Source organism: Chrysemys picta, chromosome 3 (assembly GCF_011386835.1).
Source record: "Chrysemys picta bellii isolate R12L10 chromosome 3, ASM1138683v2, whole genome shotgun sequence".
Taxonomy (NCBI): Eukaryota; Metazoa; Chordata; order Testudines; family Emydidae; genus Chrysemys; species Chrysemys picta.
The window spans coordinates 23402980-23422437 of NC_088793.1; the positions used below are offsets into that span (position 1 = coordinate 23402980).

At 38.2% G+C, this 19458-nt stretch overlaps 1 protein-coding gene across 1 annotated transcript in view; it reads left to right on the forward strand.

The window, feature by feature from the left end:
• Window positions 1-15851, forward strand: part of APOB (apolipoprotein B) — a 46170-nt gene extending 30319 nt beyond the window's left edge. The window contains exons 26-29 of the mRNA XM_005297326.4: window positions 1880-9463; window positions 10466-10580; window positions 11446-11632; window positions 13852-15851. Of these exons, the coding sequence (XP_005297383.2) occupies window positions 1880-9463; window positions 10466-10580; window positions 11446-11632; window positions 13852-15669 (9704 nt within the window). The 3' untranslated portion in view covers window positions 15670-15851. The remainder of the gene's footprint in view (window positions 1-1879; window positions 9464-10465; window positions 10581-11445; window positions 11633-13851) is intronic.
• The last annotated feature ends 3607 nt before the right edge of the window (window positions 15852-19458 follow it).

Genomic DNA, 19458 nt, shown 5'->3' on the forward strand with positions numbered 1-19458 from the left:
CTACTTTTAAAATGTCTATATTTTTATATGTACCATGAAAAGCAGATTCGTTTGCAAACTGTTTATTTAAAAAAATGGTTGTGTAAACTCAAATCTTTTCTTCTTTTTAAAATATGTAATATGAAGTTTATTTAATTAGGTGCTAAAAATAAATCCAGATAGTTGAATAAAAAATTTCAGATCCAAATTTTCCAAGGGGCCCCAACCCAGCCTCTGAAGCCCTGATCCTGAAAACACTTAAGCATATGACTAGTCCCATTAAGATCAATAGGAATCTTAAGTACTTGCAGAATCAGGGGCTATATTAGTATTTGAAATTATTTGTGCATGCAATTCAGATAGTTAGATCACAAACACTGATTTATGTGCACAAACAGTTTTTCATGCAAATATGCAGGTGCAGTTGTATTGCTATTATTATTGTTAATTATTTATACAGCACCGTAGTGTGTGTGTATGTGTGCCTATACATATATATACAAAAACACATACGTATGTAAACAAAGACCTTGCCCTGAGGAAATCACAGCCTAAGGATCTGATCTTGAAAGGATCTAGATGCCACAAATTCCTATTGAATTAACTCAAACTCCTATTGAGAGGTCAATGGGTGGTCTAGACAGTTAGCTACTCTAAGGATTAGGTCATGAAACTGAGATTTTCAAAGGCAGCTAAGCATCTAAATCTAAGGTTTCAGAGTAGCAGCCGTGTTAGTCTGTATCCGCAAAAAGAAGAACAGGAGTACTTGTGGCACCTTAGAGACTAACAAATTTATTAGAGCATAAGCTTTCGTGGACTACAGCCCACTTCTTCGGATGCATATAGAATGGAACATATATTGAGGAGATATATATACACACATACAGAGAGCATAAACAGGTGGGAGTTGTCTTACCAACTCTGAGAGGCCAATTAATTAAGAGAAAAAAAACTTTTGAAGTGATAATCAAGCTAGCCCAGTACAGACAGTTTGATAAGAAGTGTGAGAATACTTACAAGGGGAGATAGATTCAATGTTTGTAATGGCTCAGCCATTCCCAGTCCTTATTCAAACCGGAGTTGATTGTGTCTAGTTTGCATATCAATTCTAGCTCAGCAGTCTCTCGTTGGAGTCTGTTTTTGAAGTTTTTCTGTTGTAATATAGCCACCCGCAGGTCTGTCACTGAATGACCAGACAGGTTAAAGTGTCTAGCTGGGCTAGCTTGATTATCACTTCAAAAGTTTTTTTTCTCTTAATTAATTGGCCTCTCAGAGTTGGTAAGACAACTCCCACCTGTTTATGCTCTCTGTATGTGTGTATATATATCTCCTCAATATATGTTCCATTCTATATGCATCCGAAGAAGTGGGCTGTAGTCCACGAAAGCTTATGCTCTAATAAATTTGTTAGTCTCTAAGGTGCCACAAGTACTCCTGTTCTTCTTTCATCTAAATCTAAATTTCAATGGGAGTTAGCTGCCTAACACCTTTAGACTTTTTTTGAAAATCCCATCATGAAGCACAATAAAAATGAAGACAATGAAAGAGATGTGTCAAGAACACTGTGATTTGGATGATTTGTTTGGCACGTAGTTTGTTCATTTCAAGTGTAAACAATGGCATGGCCTATTTCATCTTATAGATTGATATGTAACATCACAATGAGAGTTAATTTTAAGGTTGTTTTTTGAAAATTTAGCCCCAGATATCAAATATTCAGTATTATAGAAATGTTTAGTATCTACTTTACCAAAACAGTGTTTGCTTTTTGAACAAAATAATATGCAATTCTGAAAGCTTAATGATATCATCCATAGTATATTATTTTGTCTTAGAAATGTAAGATATTTATTATACCTTTACATCTTTTGTCTTCCCCCTTCCCTATCTCCTATTCCAGGTTCTGGAGAAGCATTTTATGATCAGAATGCATTTGATTGCACATATGAAAGTTCCCTACATCACAGACTCCTAGATTCAAATTTTAAATTTATCAGGACAAACAAATATGAACCTACTCTCACTGTAAAACAGACCGTTTCACTTATGGCATCTAGCGCTCTGGGCACTCAGCTCTCCTTTTCTACAGATACGGATTTCAGCCAAAAAAATAATTTGAATATCAACAAAGTACAAATGGAAGGGGAGTTGAGAGTTGCTTCAGCCTTTGCTAAAGGAATTTACACTCTCTCAAGCACCTATAACAAAAACAGCCATGAGTTAACTGGGAAATCCAATCTGACGTTTGACTCATCTTACCTTCACGCTACCAATCAGATAACTGGCAAGCGAACTGGTGATGTACTGTCAGTCACTTCAGTCTCTAATATTCAGAGTGGTATCATAACAAACACAGCTTCACTGAAGTATGAAAAGAGCCAGGTGAATGTGAAGTCGGAAACAAATGGAAGATACCAAAACCTCGCAGGTCTCAACAAGTTTGAATTACGTTTGGCAAAGCAGATGGCTGCAGTTCACTCTGAATACCAAGTAACTTATGAAGAAAGCCGGTATTACACCCTCCTTTCAGGTTCCCTTAATTCCCAGGGTCTTGAACTAAATTGTGATGTTGCTGTGAATGGTCAACGAAACCGAGCAGCACATAAGTCTACATTAAGGATTAACCAGGACGGTTTGGCCAGCAGCGCAACCACAAACCTGCAGTTTAATCCACTAATGTTGCAGAAAGAAATGAATGCTAGAATTGATGCTTCTGGAGGCACCTTGGCAGTTATTGCTAAGGGACGCTATGGTAAACACAATGCACAATTCAGCGTAGATGGAAGAATGGCCCTAATGGAAATAGCACTAGGAAGTGTATATCAGAGCACAATTCGGGGCGTGGACAGCAAAAATGTCTTAAACTTTAGAGTTAACAGAGAAGGACTCAAGTTTTCAAATAACTTGATAGGATCATACAAGGAAATGAATCTTGAGCATGTGAATGAGCTGAACATTCCTGGCTTATCCTTAACATTTACTTCAAAATTAGACAATACCATCAGCTCTGACAAGTCCCACAAGCATTATTTTGAGCTACAGCTGCAGCCCTATTCACTCACAGCTAAATTGAACAATGACTTAAAATACAGTGAAACTGATGTAACCAACAAAGCACAGTTACGACTGGAGCCACTGAAGCTGACGCTGACGGGTAATGTGAGAGGAGCCTACAGAACAGATGAAGTGAAGCATACATACGCCATCACTTATGCTGATCTGGCTGCAAATTTTAAAACAGACACAGCTGCAAAACTTCAAGGCACAGCACTCATCCACAAAATTAACCTGGATGTTGCAGGGCTGGCTTCCTCAATTACTATCAATACAAACTATGATGCAAAATCCCTGCATTTCACCAATGTAGTACGTTCTGCTATGGCCCCATTTACTGTCAGTGCTGATGTACACACCACTGGTGATGGGAGACTATTTGCTATGGGAGAACATACTGGACAACTGTACAGCAAATTCCTGTTTAAAGCAGAGCCCCTAGCTTTCACTTTCTCCCATGATTACAAAGGATCTACCAGCCACAGCCTAACTACTGGAAAAAAATACATTACATTACTTGATAACAAAATCCATATGCTTTTCACTCCATCAGAGCAGTCAAGTGCCTGGAAATTGAAGAGTCAAGTGAACAATAATGTATACACACAGGACCTTGGTGCTTACAATGATGCAGAAAAAACTGGTGTGGAACTTAGCGGACAGGCTTTAGCAGACCTCACTATAATGGACTCACCAATTCAAGTGCCATTAAAGTCTGAGCCAATTAATTTAATTGATGTTCTAGGTCTGAGGGATGCCATGGAACAGCCTCAAGAATTCAGCATCTCTGGTTCTGTGAAATATGATAAGAACAAGGACGAGCACGTTATCAACCTGCCATTCCTAGAATCCCTGCCCGCTTACTTTGAACAAATCAGGGGTGTGATTCTATCCAGTCTGCAGTCTATACAAAGGTACTTTAAAAGCATAAATATAGATCAATATATGAGGAAATACAGGGCAACTCTGGATAAGCTCCCACGGCAGGTAAATGACTACATGAACAAATTAGATTTCAAAAGCAAGGTTAACGGCATGAAAGAGAAATTGGTGGCTTTCACAAAGGACTATAGAATAACAGCTGATGACATCCAAAGTGCACTGGAAAATGCCAGAATCAATTTGCAGGAAGCACTGTTTCAGCTGCAGATTTACCTGATACAACTTGAGCAACTTATCAGAGATAATTATGATCAGTATGACATTAGAACAGTTATTGAAAAACTGATTGACCAAATAGTTGAAAAAATGAAAGTTCTGGATCAACAGTATAAAATCAGTGCAACGATGATTAACACTATTCAAGACTTACAGTCCATTATTGCTCAGTATGACCCAAGCAAAATAGAAAGCAGTGCCAAAGCCTGGATTCAAAATATGGATGCTGAGTACAAAATCATAGCTCAGGTACAAGGAAAACTAGAACAGCTCAAGAGTCAGATTCACAATATTGATGCCAAACGTATTGCAGAAAATTTGAAACAACAGGTACAGACTGTTGACATTAAAAAGCTTCTAGAAAAAATCAGGAGTTCATTACCAGTTCAAAAAATGAATGAAATTATTGAACAAATTAAAGATATTCTCCTCAATTTGATGGAAGATTATGAAGTTGCTGAGAAGATCAGTGCTTTCCGAGGCAAAATGCATGACATGATCATGAAGTATGAGATTGACAAGCAGGCTCAGTTTCTAATGGACAGGATGATACAATTGTCTGACCAATATAAAGTGAAAGAAACTGTCCAAAAGCTAACCGTTTCCCTGAAAAAAATTGACATAAGATCATTCTTTGATAAAATAGTTAGTATTATTGATGATGCTGTCAAGCAAGTGCAAGCATTTGATTATCAAAAATTGATGGATGAAGTCAACAAGTTCCTTGACATGGTTATAAAACAGCTAAAGCATTTTGACTATAACCAGTTTGTAGATCAAACAAACAACAAAATCCGGGAAATTACCCAGAAAATCAATGATGAAATCAGAACCCTAGAACTCCCACAGAAAGCAGAAGCATTAAAACAGTATATGAAGGATGTCAATGCTGCAGTTTCAAAATTCATGGAACAATTAAGAGACACCAAGCTTACAGCAGTCATTGATTGGTTCAAGGACCTCCTAAATTCAACAGCGTTTGCTGATCTGAAAGTCAAGCTAAATGAAAACCTGGAAGATCTACGAGACAGGATTTATCAAATGGACATTCCAAAAGAATGCCAGAGATATCTTCAGAAGGCAAGCCAGTTCTACAATACCATTGTCGCATATATTTCTGACCAATGGAACATTGCTTCTAAGAAGATTGCTCTTTTAGCTGAGCAGTATGATGTAAAAGACTGGGCTGAAAAAGTGAATGTGTTTGTTGAAACAGGTTTCAATGTTCCTGAAATCAGAACCGGCATAGTCAACATACCTGCCTTTGAAGTCAGTCTCCGAGCTCTCCGGGAAGCGACATTTCAAACACCAGATTTCGTAGTTCCATTAACTGACCTGCATATCCCCTCTTATCAAATCCACATAAAGAAACTTAAAGACATACAAATTCCAGTCAGGTTTACTACCCCAGAATTTACTATTCTAAATACCTATAAGGTTCCTTCCTATACAATTGACCTGAATGAAATCAAACTGAAGATTGTGAAAACAATAGACCAAATGATGTCCAGTGAATTTCACTTGCCAATACCTGACATGTATTTTAGAGAACTAAAGATGAAAGATATGCTTTTTTCTGACATTTCTTTCCCAGAATTTCATATACCTGAGCCACAAATACCAGAATTCTTGATCCCTAAACTAAATCTAAATGAGTTCCAGATTCCTAACATTCAGATACCAGAGTACCAACTGCCACGTATTCCACACACAGTCACTGTCCCTACATTCGGCAAACTGTCTGGTGCTTTCAGAATAGCTTCTCCATTCTTCACACTGTCCACTTTTGCTGGCATTCAGAACACTACAGCTTCCGTAAACAGCCCAGAATTTGTAGCCACTGTTTCAGCTCAAGCAACATCCAGATTAGATTTCCTTGCTTTCACTGTGAACGCTGATGCACGCCTCTCAGCCCCTGAGATGCAGCAACTGATCCTGAAAGAAACCATGAAGGTCACCCATACACTCCTTAAAGTTGATCACAACAGTGAAGTGATATTTTTGGGGACTTCTGTACAGGGGAAAGCTGAAACTACTACAAGCTTACGTACTACAAAGAATTTGATGGAAGTACACAACAACTTACTAGTCAAGCTACAGAGGAAAATTCTGATGCAGAGCAGGACAACATATTCTCACAGACTGAACATCCCACAAGCTGATCTCTCCAGCCAGGCTGATCTGATGAATGACATGATAACAGAGTTAGAAGCAGGACACATATCATTTACTTCCAGTGGTAAAGGAAACTGGAAATGGGCTTCTCCTGATTTCTCTGATGAAGGCACCCATGACTCCCGTGTCACTTTTACGATGGAGGGGCCCATTATTGCATTTGCTGCTGAAAACAGGATAAATGATAAATACTTGAAAATCAACCAGAATGTGAATTATGAATGTGGTCTCCTAAATTATGCAACACTTCAGCTTCTGTCTGAAGTTGAGTTGCAACATGTGGGTCGTAGCACTTTAAGTGTACAAGGCACAGGGCAGCTTGCAACAATGAAAGTAGAAATAAAAGGAAATCATGTGGCTAAGCTCAGTGGGAGAGTTGCTGGGACCATAAATAATAATGTTGCCTTTTTGGTGCAGCCCTTTGAAGTTAGCATATCAACAAACAATGATGGGAATGTGAAAGTTAGTTTTCCAGTGAAGCTGACTGGCAAAATTGAATTTCTGAATAACTATGGTCTGGTGCTTAGTTCCTCTGTTCAGCAAGTCCAATGGCAAGCTAGTGGCAGGTTCAATCAGTACAAATATTCCCACAGCATGTCTGCTGGGAACACTGAAGACACAATTGAAGCTCATGTGGGAATGAACGGTGAAGCCAACCTGGACTTCCTAAATATTCCTCTATCAATTCCTGAATTTCACATTCCTTATGTTGGAATCAAAACTCCTCAGATGATGAAAGGGTATTCACTGTGGGAACAGACAGGCCTGAAGGATTTATTGAAGACTACAAAGCAATCATTTGATTTAAATCTGAATGCCCAATATAAGAAGAACAAAGACATGCACTCACTCCCGCTTCCTTTAAAAGCAGTGCATGAAGCAGTTAATCAGTACATCATCTTCTTCAATAGATATTTTGAGAAAGGAAGGGACAATGCATTAGATTTTCTCACCACTTCATATAACAAAGCCAAGATAGAGTTTGACAAATATAAAGTAGAAACTTCATTCAACAAACTACCACGGACTTTCAGGATTCCTGGATATACCATTCCAATTATGAACATTGAGGTGTCTCCCTTTACAGCAGAGCTGCCAGCATTTGGTTATGTGATCCCCAAAGAAATAAGCACAACAGGCTTCACCATCCCACTTATTGGGTTTTCAGTACCATCTTACACATTAGTCCTACCGTCACTGGAGATGCCGGTCCTTCATGTTCCCAAAGATCTGCGCACACTTAAGCTTCCTAAATTCACAGTGCACAGCCCATCAAACCATATCTTGATTCCTGCCTTGGGAAACATTACCTATGACTTTTCATTTAAATCCAGTGTGATTACCTTGAATACAAATGTTGGGCTTTTCAACCAGTCTGATGTTGTTGCTCGCTTCAGTTCCTCATCTTCTTCTGTCATTGATGCACTACAGTTTAATTTAGATGCTACAACAAGCCTGACGAGGAAAAGGGGTTTGAAACTGGCCACAGCATTGTCCCTGAGTAATAATAAATTTGTGGAAGGAAAGCATGACAGCACTGTTAGCCTCACAAAGAGGAACATGGAAGCTTCAGTGACAACAAATGCGAAGATCAACATGCCAGTTTTTAAAATGAATTTCAAGCAAGAGCTTACAGGAAACACTAAGTCCAAGCCTACTGTTTCCTCAGCAATTAATTTAAATTATGATTTTGATACTCTTAGATATGGTGCCAGTGCTAAAGGTGCAGTTGATCACAAACTTACTCTAGAAAGTCTTACATCTTACATTTCTGTAGAGACAGCAACAAAAGGAAACATCGATGGAATGTTATACACCCGAAATCCATTTTCTGGGATGCTAATCCATGAGGCAAATACCTACCTGAACTCTAATGGAGCTCGCTCCTCAGTCAAGCTGGAGGCTAACTCTAAAGCAGATGGAATCTGGAATGTGGAAATGACAGAAAAAGTTGCTGTTGAAGCATCTACACATCGTGTTTATGCAGTCTGGGAGCACAATGGGGAAAACTATGCACAATGTACCCCTCTTCTGAGAACTAAAGGAACTCAGAGCTGCAGAGTAACCTTAGAACTGGTTCCTTGGAGTATGTCAGCATCTCTTCAGTTACAAGCTACTCAACCAAATTCCTTCCTGGACATAGCTTCAGTTAATCAGGAAGTCTTAATGAACATCAACACTGAAAACCAAAAACTTGGCTGGAAGGGTGAAGGCCAAATTCAGTCATTATCTCTCAGTCATGATATGCAGTTATCAAATGAAAAATCAAAGGTACAATTTGACATTTCTGGGTCTTTGGAAGGACAGGTCGGTTTCCTCAGGAACATTGTGCTTCCAGTTTATGAAAAGAGTTTATGGGATATCTTGAAACTGGACCTCACTACCAGTGCTGACACAAAGCAGTACGTAAATACTTCTGCATCCATAGTTTATACAAAAAGTGAAGATGGTTACTTTTTCCCTATATATGTGAACAGACTGGCTGATGGCTTCACAATCACTGTTCCTGAGATGCATCTAGAAGCTCCAAATCCAGTTCTCACAACTCCAGAATTTCGAGTTCCTTTCACAACCCTGCAAGTTCCATCGTATACCATTGACTTGCGCAATATAAAAGTTCCACACAAGCTAAGCATAATGCCTTTTGATGTCAATTTACCCTCTCTGCCAAGAATGAGATTCCCCAAAGTAGATGTAGGAAACAAGTACATTACACTGGAAGAATATAAAATTCCATACTTCGAGGTGACAGTACCTCAGTACCAAATAACTCTATCTCAGTTCACTCTTCCAAAAAGCATTTCCCTTGGTAATATGTATGTGGATCTGAGTGATGTGGCTAATAAGATTGCAGACTTTGACTTGCCAACAATTACAATTCCTGAGCAGAAAATAGAGATCCCACCTCTCAAAATGTCCTTGCCTGCTGGAATTTATTTCCCTGCATTCGGTGCTTTGACTGGATCTTTCAGAGTTGCTTCACCATTGTATAATGTCACCTGGAAAACAGACCTAAAAAACAACAAGGACTCTTTTACACATTCCATTGATTCTACCTCCAGTTCAACACTACAGTTCCTGGAATATGACCTGGAAGGTAAGATGAACTTTGGAATTTCATACTCCAAAATTTGGGTTGAAAATGTTAACATTATTTTTTCCCAACAATTATTTTGTGTTTGAAGTGCAGTTGTACTGTGAAAGAGGAATGTAAAACAGGATCCCTTTTCCTTCTCTGTGTTCATTTTAGTGACAAAATAACTTTATATCTTCTCACTCCTGTTAGCCCTGCTTAGCCAGTACAGCTAAAAGAAAGAGAGCTAGTATCTATTCCTTCTTGCACATCATCAACCCATTTATTTTTAGTATCAATTAAAGGCTCAATCTTTTACACCTGTACAAATCAACCGAAAGCTCAGAGGGTTGCACAGGTTAACTAAGGGAATAATTTGTTCTGTAGCAATTTTTTCATTGATTTGAATGGGATCTGGATTAGTTAGGCTCTGTCACTGGTGGTAATGCAGAATCCAGCTTGACTGATCCCAGGCTCAGTTTGTAAGGCTGTCAGTTAAAAAAATATCCATCTTTTTGCTTGGAAACTGAACACATCTGATTTTAAAAATTATTGAAACACACACTCAGAATGCCACAAAAACATTTTTAAAGCCACTTCTCTGAGCACTACGAAACTTCAAAGTTATAGTAAAAACATGAAGTAAATTTAAAATGACATGCCGTAGAAGAGAAAGCTCCATTTATAATCTACATCAAGGGCAAAAAGCAAAGCAAAAGGGCCTTTTATATCCAAATTACAATAAAAGACATGAAGAAGGAATTGTAAAATTCCCAATTTTTATTTCCCTATTTTTCCCTACTTTTCTAGCTACAGTACATGTCTTGCATTTTAAAATGTCTGGGACAAAACAGATACATGCATGACCTTTTGTATTTTGCATTGTGAGCATCTAACTTCTTACCACACAGTGGTGTGTGACTGTGGAACCACAGTGATGTATCCAGCTGAAATACAGGATACCATGTGATCTGTTTTCTGCAGTGATTCCAGAAATTCACACAATGCAAAATCTCTCTTTTGCAGCTCTATTAACCTACAGAGTTGAAGCTGATGTGTCTGTGGCAAAGACATCAAGCAGCTTTTCACATCGTGACATGAGTGTGGAGTACAAGGAAGATGTGACTATGCAAGGATTTAGGTAAAGATTTGCTCAGGTGACATGGTTTATAATAGACAAAATGATAAGAAACAGACTATGGATTAGAAACCTAACTCCTACAAAGCGCTTCGTGGTAATTATAAAGAATAAATGTGCTCCCTTTGCTCCCTGGGCTACCCCTCACCACTCCACTCCCATTAGATAACTGGGAAGCTGGAAAGCACTCTTTTCTAATATGACTGTTCTGAAGAGCCTGCCATTTCACATAATTGGTGAGATGTAACTAAGGTTTTCATATAATCAAAGATCCTGATTTTCAACACAGCCTCCACCGAGGCTCTCTTTCTGTGAGCACAAGTCATTAGAAGCCTAATTTTCACCCGCAATTATTTATGCTCAGATTTACAGTGACTTGGATGTCCAACTACTTGATTTCATCTGCCAATCAGGGGCTTAGTAACAGTGACTGCAAGCAACAATAACTGTGGGCACAAAATTTCTACCTACACTTATTTGTGCCTGCAGTACACAGATGGAAAAAGAAGGAGGCTCGTTTGTAAAAATCTGACTTTATAAGCTGTAAGAATCAGCTAACAACATCAAGGGCCTATTTTGTAGTCCTAATTCAAGCAAAACTCCTGACCAACCTCAGTATGGAGTTTTGCCTGAGAAAACAGTGTAGGATATGACCCTGAATTTGCATATGTGTTAGTCAGAGTCCCAAGATAAAATGTTGATAGTAAAACTCTTCATTTTCTTTTGCTTGCTTTGGCTTTGTTTATACTTTTATTAATCACCAGAGATACTGTAAGAAATCATACTGCAATATGTATTTCTTTAGGAGCGGCCCTGTAGCTTAGCATTCATTTGTTTCTTAAACACTGTTTGTTCTTGGTTATACCAGTGTCTTGGCCCACACTGCATCACTCAAGATCACCAGCCCAACCTTTACTGATGTTCAGATGCGTTATTGGGGAGATATCCACAGGATCTCCTCATCGATATCTTCACCTTCTGCGGGCACCCTAGGTTTTCGTGTTGAGAGGGACACAGATATTCTCCGGGGGAAAATTTACTACCAAACTCAACAGGTAGGCAAGGCTTGAAATGAAGCAAAAACGGGGCTTGGGTTTTTACCTTTTAAAGTGACTGTAATGCTTACTAAAGGGGCTAAAGTGATAGTTTTGAAAACTGACTTCTGTCCAAAGAAAATATACCATAAACCCTGCAATGTGAGCTTCCTTTACGCCATCCAATCTCATCAATATGACTTAACCCCAGTCTGGAAGTAATATCTCTGTAAACACTTTTAGAGGTAAGAAAATAGTTCAAGCTCCCTACCTATTTAGTCTTGGCAGAGCTTTGAGATCAAAAATATGCATCCATTAGGAAGTGAACAAAGGGCATCAAACTAATTGCGTATAAACCACGGTACAACCATCAGATTACAGTAGAAGCCCTATTTTATGAACTAATTGAGGATTGAGCAGTTACAGAAGGTGTGGTGCAAAATTTGCTCTATGATGCACTGCACTACTTTCTCTTTGTCCTTCAAATCACTGCAAAGCAATTTCCAATGCATTGAAGGCATGGGAATGTGAAGGGATGTTGATTTGTTCTTCATGACATCTCTTGTTATGTATCAGAGCGATAGCAATGTGAGACTGTATCCACAAAAACAATCAGGAGTCCGGTGGCACCTTAAAGCCTAACAGATTTATTTGGGCATAAGCTTTCATGGGTAAAAAAACCCACCTCTGGCACCTTAAAGACTAAGAGATTTATTTGGGCATAAGCTTTCATGGGTGAAAAACCCCACCGGACTCCTTGTTATCTCTTGTTATGTGATTTTTCTTCTGTTGGGGAAAATGGATTGTATAACTGGTCATATGTAAGATCAGTGGTCATAAAAACTGAGGTTCTACTGTACTTGTAATTACTGTAGCAATAGCCCAAACTAGAACCAGGAACCTAGAAGTGATGGTAATGAGATAATGAGCCTAAGTTCTAGGTCCCTGTCAAGGTTCTTGTGTGGAATCATTAACACACCTCAGGTATATTGTGAGGAACAGAGCTAAAAGCCATTTATTGGGTTTGGCAACAAAAAATGCCATTCCTGAGAGTCTACTGCAATAACTTCACAATTACAGACTTAATATTCCAAGATTGCGATACATTAATTTAGGTATCACATAAAATTCACAATTTAACTTGTGTAAAATTGAAATCAGAGAAATGTATTTACTTTCTTAGGGTCTGATTTAACAACCCTCAATCATATTGAGTATCATAGAATCATAGAATATTAGGGTTGGAAGAGACCTCAGGAGGTCATCTAGTCCAATCCCCTGCTCAAAGCAGGACCAACACCAACTAAATCATCCCAGCCAAGGCTTTCTCAAAACGGGCCTTAAAAACCTCTAAGGATGGAGATTCCACCACCTCCCCAGGTAACCCATTCCAGTGCTTCACCATCCTCCTAGTGAAATAATGTTTCCTAATATCCAACCTAGACCTCCCACACTGCAACTTGAGACCTTTACTTCTTGTTCTGTCATCTGCCACCACTGAGAACAGCCTAGCTCCATCCTCTTTGGAACCCTCCTTCAGGTAGTTGAAGGCTGCTATCAAATCCCCCCTCACTCTTCTCTTCTGCAGACTAAATAACCCCAGTTCCCTTAGCCTCTCCTCATAAGTCATGTGTCCCAGCCCCCTAATCATTTTCGTTGCCCTCCGCTGGACTCTCTTCAATTTGTCCAAATCCTTTCTGTAGTGGGGAGACCAAAACTAGAGTAACATTTATGCTAGTAGTCTTGTTGATTTAAAACATTGGAGGATCGCATACTTGTAATGCTTTTGTATTAAGATAGTGGATCTCTTTCAATTCATCATGTAAAATAATTAAATAGAATCTTAACAATAGTATGACGGGAGCTTAGGGAATGAGCAGAACTGACACCTTTCCAAGTAATTCTTGCATCTTGCTTTGATACAATTAACAGGTAATACAAAGGAATCAGAAAGATGTCATAAAAAATAATGAGACCAAATTCTGCCCTGATTTACTTTCTTATTCCACTATTTTTAGGTGTAAGGACAGAATTTAATCCAATACAGCAATTAAAAATATGCAGACACATGATAGACAAAACTGAGTTTATATTAAAATTGAATGCAAGATAAGAAAATGCCTATCTAAAATCCCTCTATAATTTAGGGTCATGTTTTTAGAACAGAAGTAGCATGTAATAATATTTTAATTGTTTGAATCAGAATCTGTTTTTTCACTTATCCCGTTTTGGATTTTCAGTCTTCCTCTCAGAAAGAAATTGACCTATTAAAAAGTGAGATATCATTCAAGAAACCTGACCTGATTCAGATCAAAACTAACTGGAACGATGCTGCTGCTACAGACATGCTGAGTGGTCTAAAAGAAAAGGTACCTACAATTACGGAGGCACTCTATAACAGTATTAACAAGTACCACCGCGAGCATACAGGGATGGAAATCAGTGCAGCCACCCTAAAGCTGAAGAACATCATGCAAAACAAGGCTGACAAAGCATACCAATTAGCCACAACAAAAATAGCTGAAATGGATCTTCACCTCCGCACAGCTGCCAACCAGGCCACTGGGAAATACCAAGAGATGACAGTCAAAGCTCAACAGTTATATCAAGAAGCATCAGATCAAGCAGGCCAGATTGACTACCAGCAAATAAGAGCAAAGATTTTTGATGCTACAATGGATGTAATAAGGGAATACCACAAGAGGGTAAAGCATCTGATTGACTCAACCATCGAATTCCTGAAGATCACAAAATTCCGGGTCCCTGGACTGGCTGAGAAGTACACTGGTGAAGAACTCTATGTAATGGCTACAGAGGAGGCAGCAAAAGCTACTGATCTATGCATTTCAAAAATGCAGGAGTATTTCGACGTTTTGAATGCATTTGTCAATGAGATGGAAGTTAAAGTTCCTGCTTCTGACAGAATTCTCAAAGGCAGTGAAGTGCTTGATCAAATTAAAGAAATGCTAAAACATTTGCAGAACAAAGCCAGACAGATATTTGCTACTCTTCATGAGGCTGACTTTGCAGAAAAGCTTAGGCAACTGAAACAATTAGTGCAGCAAGTTTTCCAAAACGTAGAAGAAATTATTAGAAACTTACAATCGACAAACTTTGAAGAGATTAAAGTTCAAGCACAACAGATGTACAGTGATGCCATCAACTCAGACTATGCAGAAAAATTGAGATCCTCGACAGAGAATATTAAAATACACCTTTCTCAGTTAAAAGACTTTAGCCAGAAGACATTTCAAGAGATTTCAGAGAAGTTACATCAGATTCTTCTATATGTAAAAGCACTGCGGGAGGAATATTTTGATCCAAGTTTAGTTGGGTGGTCAGTCAAATACTATGAAATAGAAGTCAAGGTGCTAGATTGGTTAAATAATCTAATAGATGCTCTAGTGGACTGGCATGCCAAATACATTGGAGATACTGCTGACTTGGTTTCACGTCTGACTGATCAAGTACAAGAATTTGTGGAAAACCATGGCCGGAGGTATTATGATCTGGTTACTGATGCTGATGGAAAAGGAAAACAGAAAGCCATTGAGCTCTCTTCTGCTGCTCAGGAAAAGATCCGATCTTGGTCTGAAACTGCCAGAAAGAGTTCTGCTGAATATAACAAACTGCTCAAAGTGAAAATACAGGTTGCCTATGACCAACTCAGCCAAGCCTATGAAAGGCTAATTAGTGCGACACAAAAATTAATTGATCTGACTATAGAAAAGTACTCTACATTCCTCCAGTACATCACAGAGTTTCTCCATCATCTTGAGAAAATGACAACTGATAGCATAAGTCCATACATAGCTGTTCGTCAAGGAGAGCTTAGAATAGATGTGCCTACACCATTTGACTGGCAATCAATGCCCCAATTATACGAGGAGGCACTCAGAAAAAAATTGGAAATAACACGCATGTTGATTCAGAAAGGCATGGACCAAGATTCCAAGACATGGATAGAATTGCAAACATTTATTGACGAGCAGCTTGCTGATGAGCAACTGAATATTCAGCAGATTATTGAAAATGTACAGCAGCGCATAAGAACCTGAATGGACATGTAGAAGAGCAAAAATCACAAATTTGTATCACACTGTATTTAAAAGATGACAGCAATCAACATACTGGAACTTAGGGAAGATACTGTCTGAGTTTGTACTTGTAAATGAAACTGAATAATCTACAGCAGGTTATTTTAATGTGCTTCAAAAGCCAATAAATGAATTCTTTATTACATTGTTGTGTTATTCATTATAACCAGTTTTACTTGGGCCATTAGCCCGATCCATTAGGAACAATGGAAGTCTTTACATTGACTTCACTTTGTGTTAGACCAAATCAGTAATGTACAGTAAATTTTGTAAGTAGTCTCAAAACCTAGGGTTTCAGATAAAGGTCAGATTTGTGATCCTGTTAAAGAACAACTTGGAAATAAAAATGCAATTATTTCAAAGTATAGAAATTAACCACAAAAATACCCTCATAGTTATCTCTGGGAGAAAAAGAAAAGGAGATGAATATGTGCACTGCAAACAAACCAAAGAAGAAAGTAAATACATTCTGGGAATAAAATCAAGAAGGAAAAATTCCTCCCATTGTAAAAAAAAGTCAGATAGTTTCCTCCACTAAATTATAAAAAATAATAATTAAATAAATAAATAATGTTTTGTTAAAAACAAATAATAAACAATACGTGTATCTAGCAGTATTATTTAGAAAAATAGACCATGAATTTCAGGAAAAAATAAAATATTGTTCTGGGCTAATTTTGTGACCCAGAAATTTAGGGATTTTTTTATTTTTGTGCACTGCAAAATTTTAGGTTTTTCATCAAATTGTGTGATTATTTTATTCTTCACAAGTTTTACTGCCAACATTGATCACCATAGGAGTCAAAGGGAGTTTTACTACTGACTCCCATGGCCTTGGGGTCAGGCGTCATATGAAAGAAACACCAAAATATGAATACTTCCATTTCTGAGAGGAAAACGTGTGGACATAATTTTTTTCAGGTTTATATACTGCAGTTAGAATGTTATGTAGATAGTCCTTGCAAAAAGACCCAGAAAAGGCTGAAATAATGGGCTTTTTACTCCTTGTTGCCTTATTCAAAATATACTCTTTAAAAATGTCACTAGACATTTTGTGAGTATGTTTATTTTCGTGTTGTTGGTTCACCCTGGGTTTTTTTCTCTGTTTATTCATGGAAAATGGGGTGCTTTTATATGAGGTTTTGTATAGCACACGTTTCTCATGTGCCTCTACACCACCCTGATCTGGATGCTTTTGGAGGCAGGGTTCCTTCCATGGTGTAATTGTGAGCTATGCCATTATCAGATACCATTAATAATTATACCATTAATAATGGGAATCAGATGGGCAAGACTAACCCAGAGAAACAAAGAGTCAGCCACATCCAATCAAGTGCATACATCTGTCCAGTCATTAGGAGGGAAGACTGACCTTTGGAAAGTAAAACTACCACAGCTGTGTCCACAGGTCCTGTGTTCCCAGGGATCTCAGTCATGACAAGTAATGCAGTAATGCTCAGTGGAAGAGCTGGGTTGTGAACTGTAAAAGGAGTTCTTGCTCCAAATAGGACTAACGTAGGATCCGGACACCTTCCTGCCTCCCTCGCTGCCTGAGAATTGGGAAGAACATTGCCATAAGAAGCCCTTTTCATGACATCTACTGAGTGCAAGCAGACTTTTGATTCCGTCTCATGACCCTGGCTGCAAGAAGCCCTTCCACATTCATTTATAAGGAATATCAAGCCTGTGGGTCACCGGATCTTTATTTTACCTGAGATTACCTAACCTGTCACACCAACCCCCAAAATGTATGAGCCAAACCAGATTTTCCAAACACATCCTGAACCTTGCTGCCCTCATAGCAAAGATCTACAAGACAAAGGGCAACAGAAAAACATCATCAACATCATGGGGTGGGAGGAAGAGATTTAAACATTTGTATCTTTTTCTTTTAGTTTTCTTTCCTCTTTCTTCCTCATGCCTATTTATTTCTGTCTATCATCTATAGCTCTTGGGAGGGATAACAATTCTACAGAAGGCCTAGTATGTTAGGCATGGGTAAACTGAATAATACATTTGCCAACTAACATAAATACTGGCTGTATTTGGCAAGACAAAAGTTTCCTAAGAGCTAAGACAATAGTTTACACACCAAACTGTGCTGAAAGATTCGAGGGTGATTTCCAAGTCTCATAACAGCATTGCAGCCAATGAATTAAAATTCTCAATTATGTAATATCTGTGGTAGCCATTTTGCAGTCATTCTATGGCTGGTTTAGGGAGTGTCTGATAACAGCATGCTGCTTTCAGAGAAGAGCTCTCACTTTAACTATAATCAGCCTCAGATTTCCACACCAAAAAAAAAATAATTTCAAACACTTTTTAAGTGTGTGTGTGTGTGTGTGTGTGTGTGTGTGTGTGTGTGTGTGTACACAACAGGACGAACAAACCAATTTTTCCATACAATAACATGTTACCAACTGAGGATAACTTTAAATTCTCTGGCTTTTTTTGTTTTGTTTTGTTTTAGTTGTATCAAACTTTACTTTTATTTCCTGAGTGATATTTACAGAATTTTGAACTAAACCACAATTATTCAAATTATGGTACAATTTGCTCCATTTATGAAACTTTAGCAATATAATCCCTTGAAATATCAGTACTCCCATCCTGTCCTCTTTTTCAGCCTAGTTTTTACACTGAGAAATTAGATATTTCATAGCATTATGTGGGAGATACATATCAGGAATGAACAGCTATCTGGGACTCAATGACATTGTTTCTCTTTGCCTATAGTTTTTTATTATCTGAATTCTCATAAATGCTGAAGGGGCTTTTCTTTATAATTTACAACAAGTATTAGACGTAGAGCAGAGTTGGTTGTAAAAGTTTAATTAAATAAAATATTTTACGAAGAAATTCAGAGAACAATATGCCCTGCTCTCAAGCAAGTCATCATAGAAATAACATTGACAGGAAACGTGTGGGTTCCTAAATGAAAAATCACTGCAAGAAGCAGGACAGAAAAAGTATTCCAGAACTTTAGGCTGTGCAGTGTTACCTTGAACTCGCTTTAAATAAGGAATATAGGAATACAGCTATTTAGACCAGTAGTTCATAGAGTATGGTATCTGTCTCTGGCATACAGCAATTTGTTTGGCATCCATCAGTATGATTAATCGACACCTTACAAGATTTAAGTTGAGAGAGAAGGTGGGTGAGGTAATATCTTTTATTAGACTGCAGACAAAAGGTTTAAGATGAGACATTTAATTTCTCAAAAAGAAGAACAGGAGTACTTGTGGCACCTTAGAGACTAACAAATTTATTAGAGCATAAGCTTTCGTGGACTACAGCCCACTTCTTCGGATGCATATAGAATGGAACATATATTGAGGAGATATATATACACACATACAGAGAGCTGAGACAACTCCCACCCGTTTATGCTCTCTGTATGTGTGTATATATATCTCCTCAATATATGTTCCATTCTATATGCATCCGAAGAAGTGGGCTGTAGTCCACGAAAGCTTATGCTCTAATAAATTTGTTAGTCTCTAAGGTGCCACAAGTACTCCTGTTCTTCTTTTTGCGGATACAGACTAACACGGCTGTTACTCTGAAACCTGTCATTTAATTTCTCAGTAAAAGAGACCAAAATCCATATTACTCTGCTGCCTGAAACTGTATCAGTCAGGTAGGAATATACAATGTATTAAGGGGACTTCTATGTTTGTTCTGGGCATGGGACTCCTACTGACACCCAGAGTTGGTTGCATTTCACTGATACAGAGCCAAATTCTGATT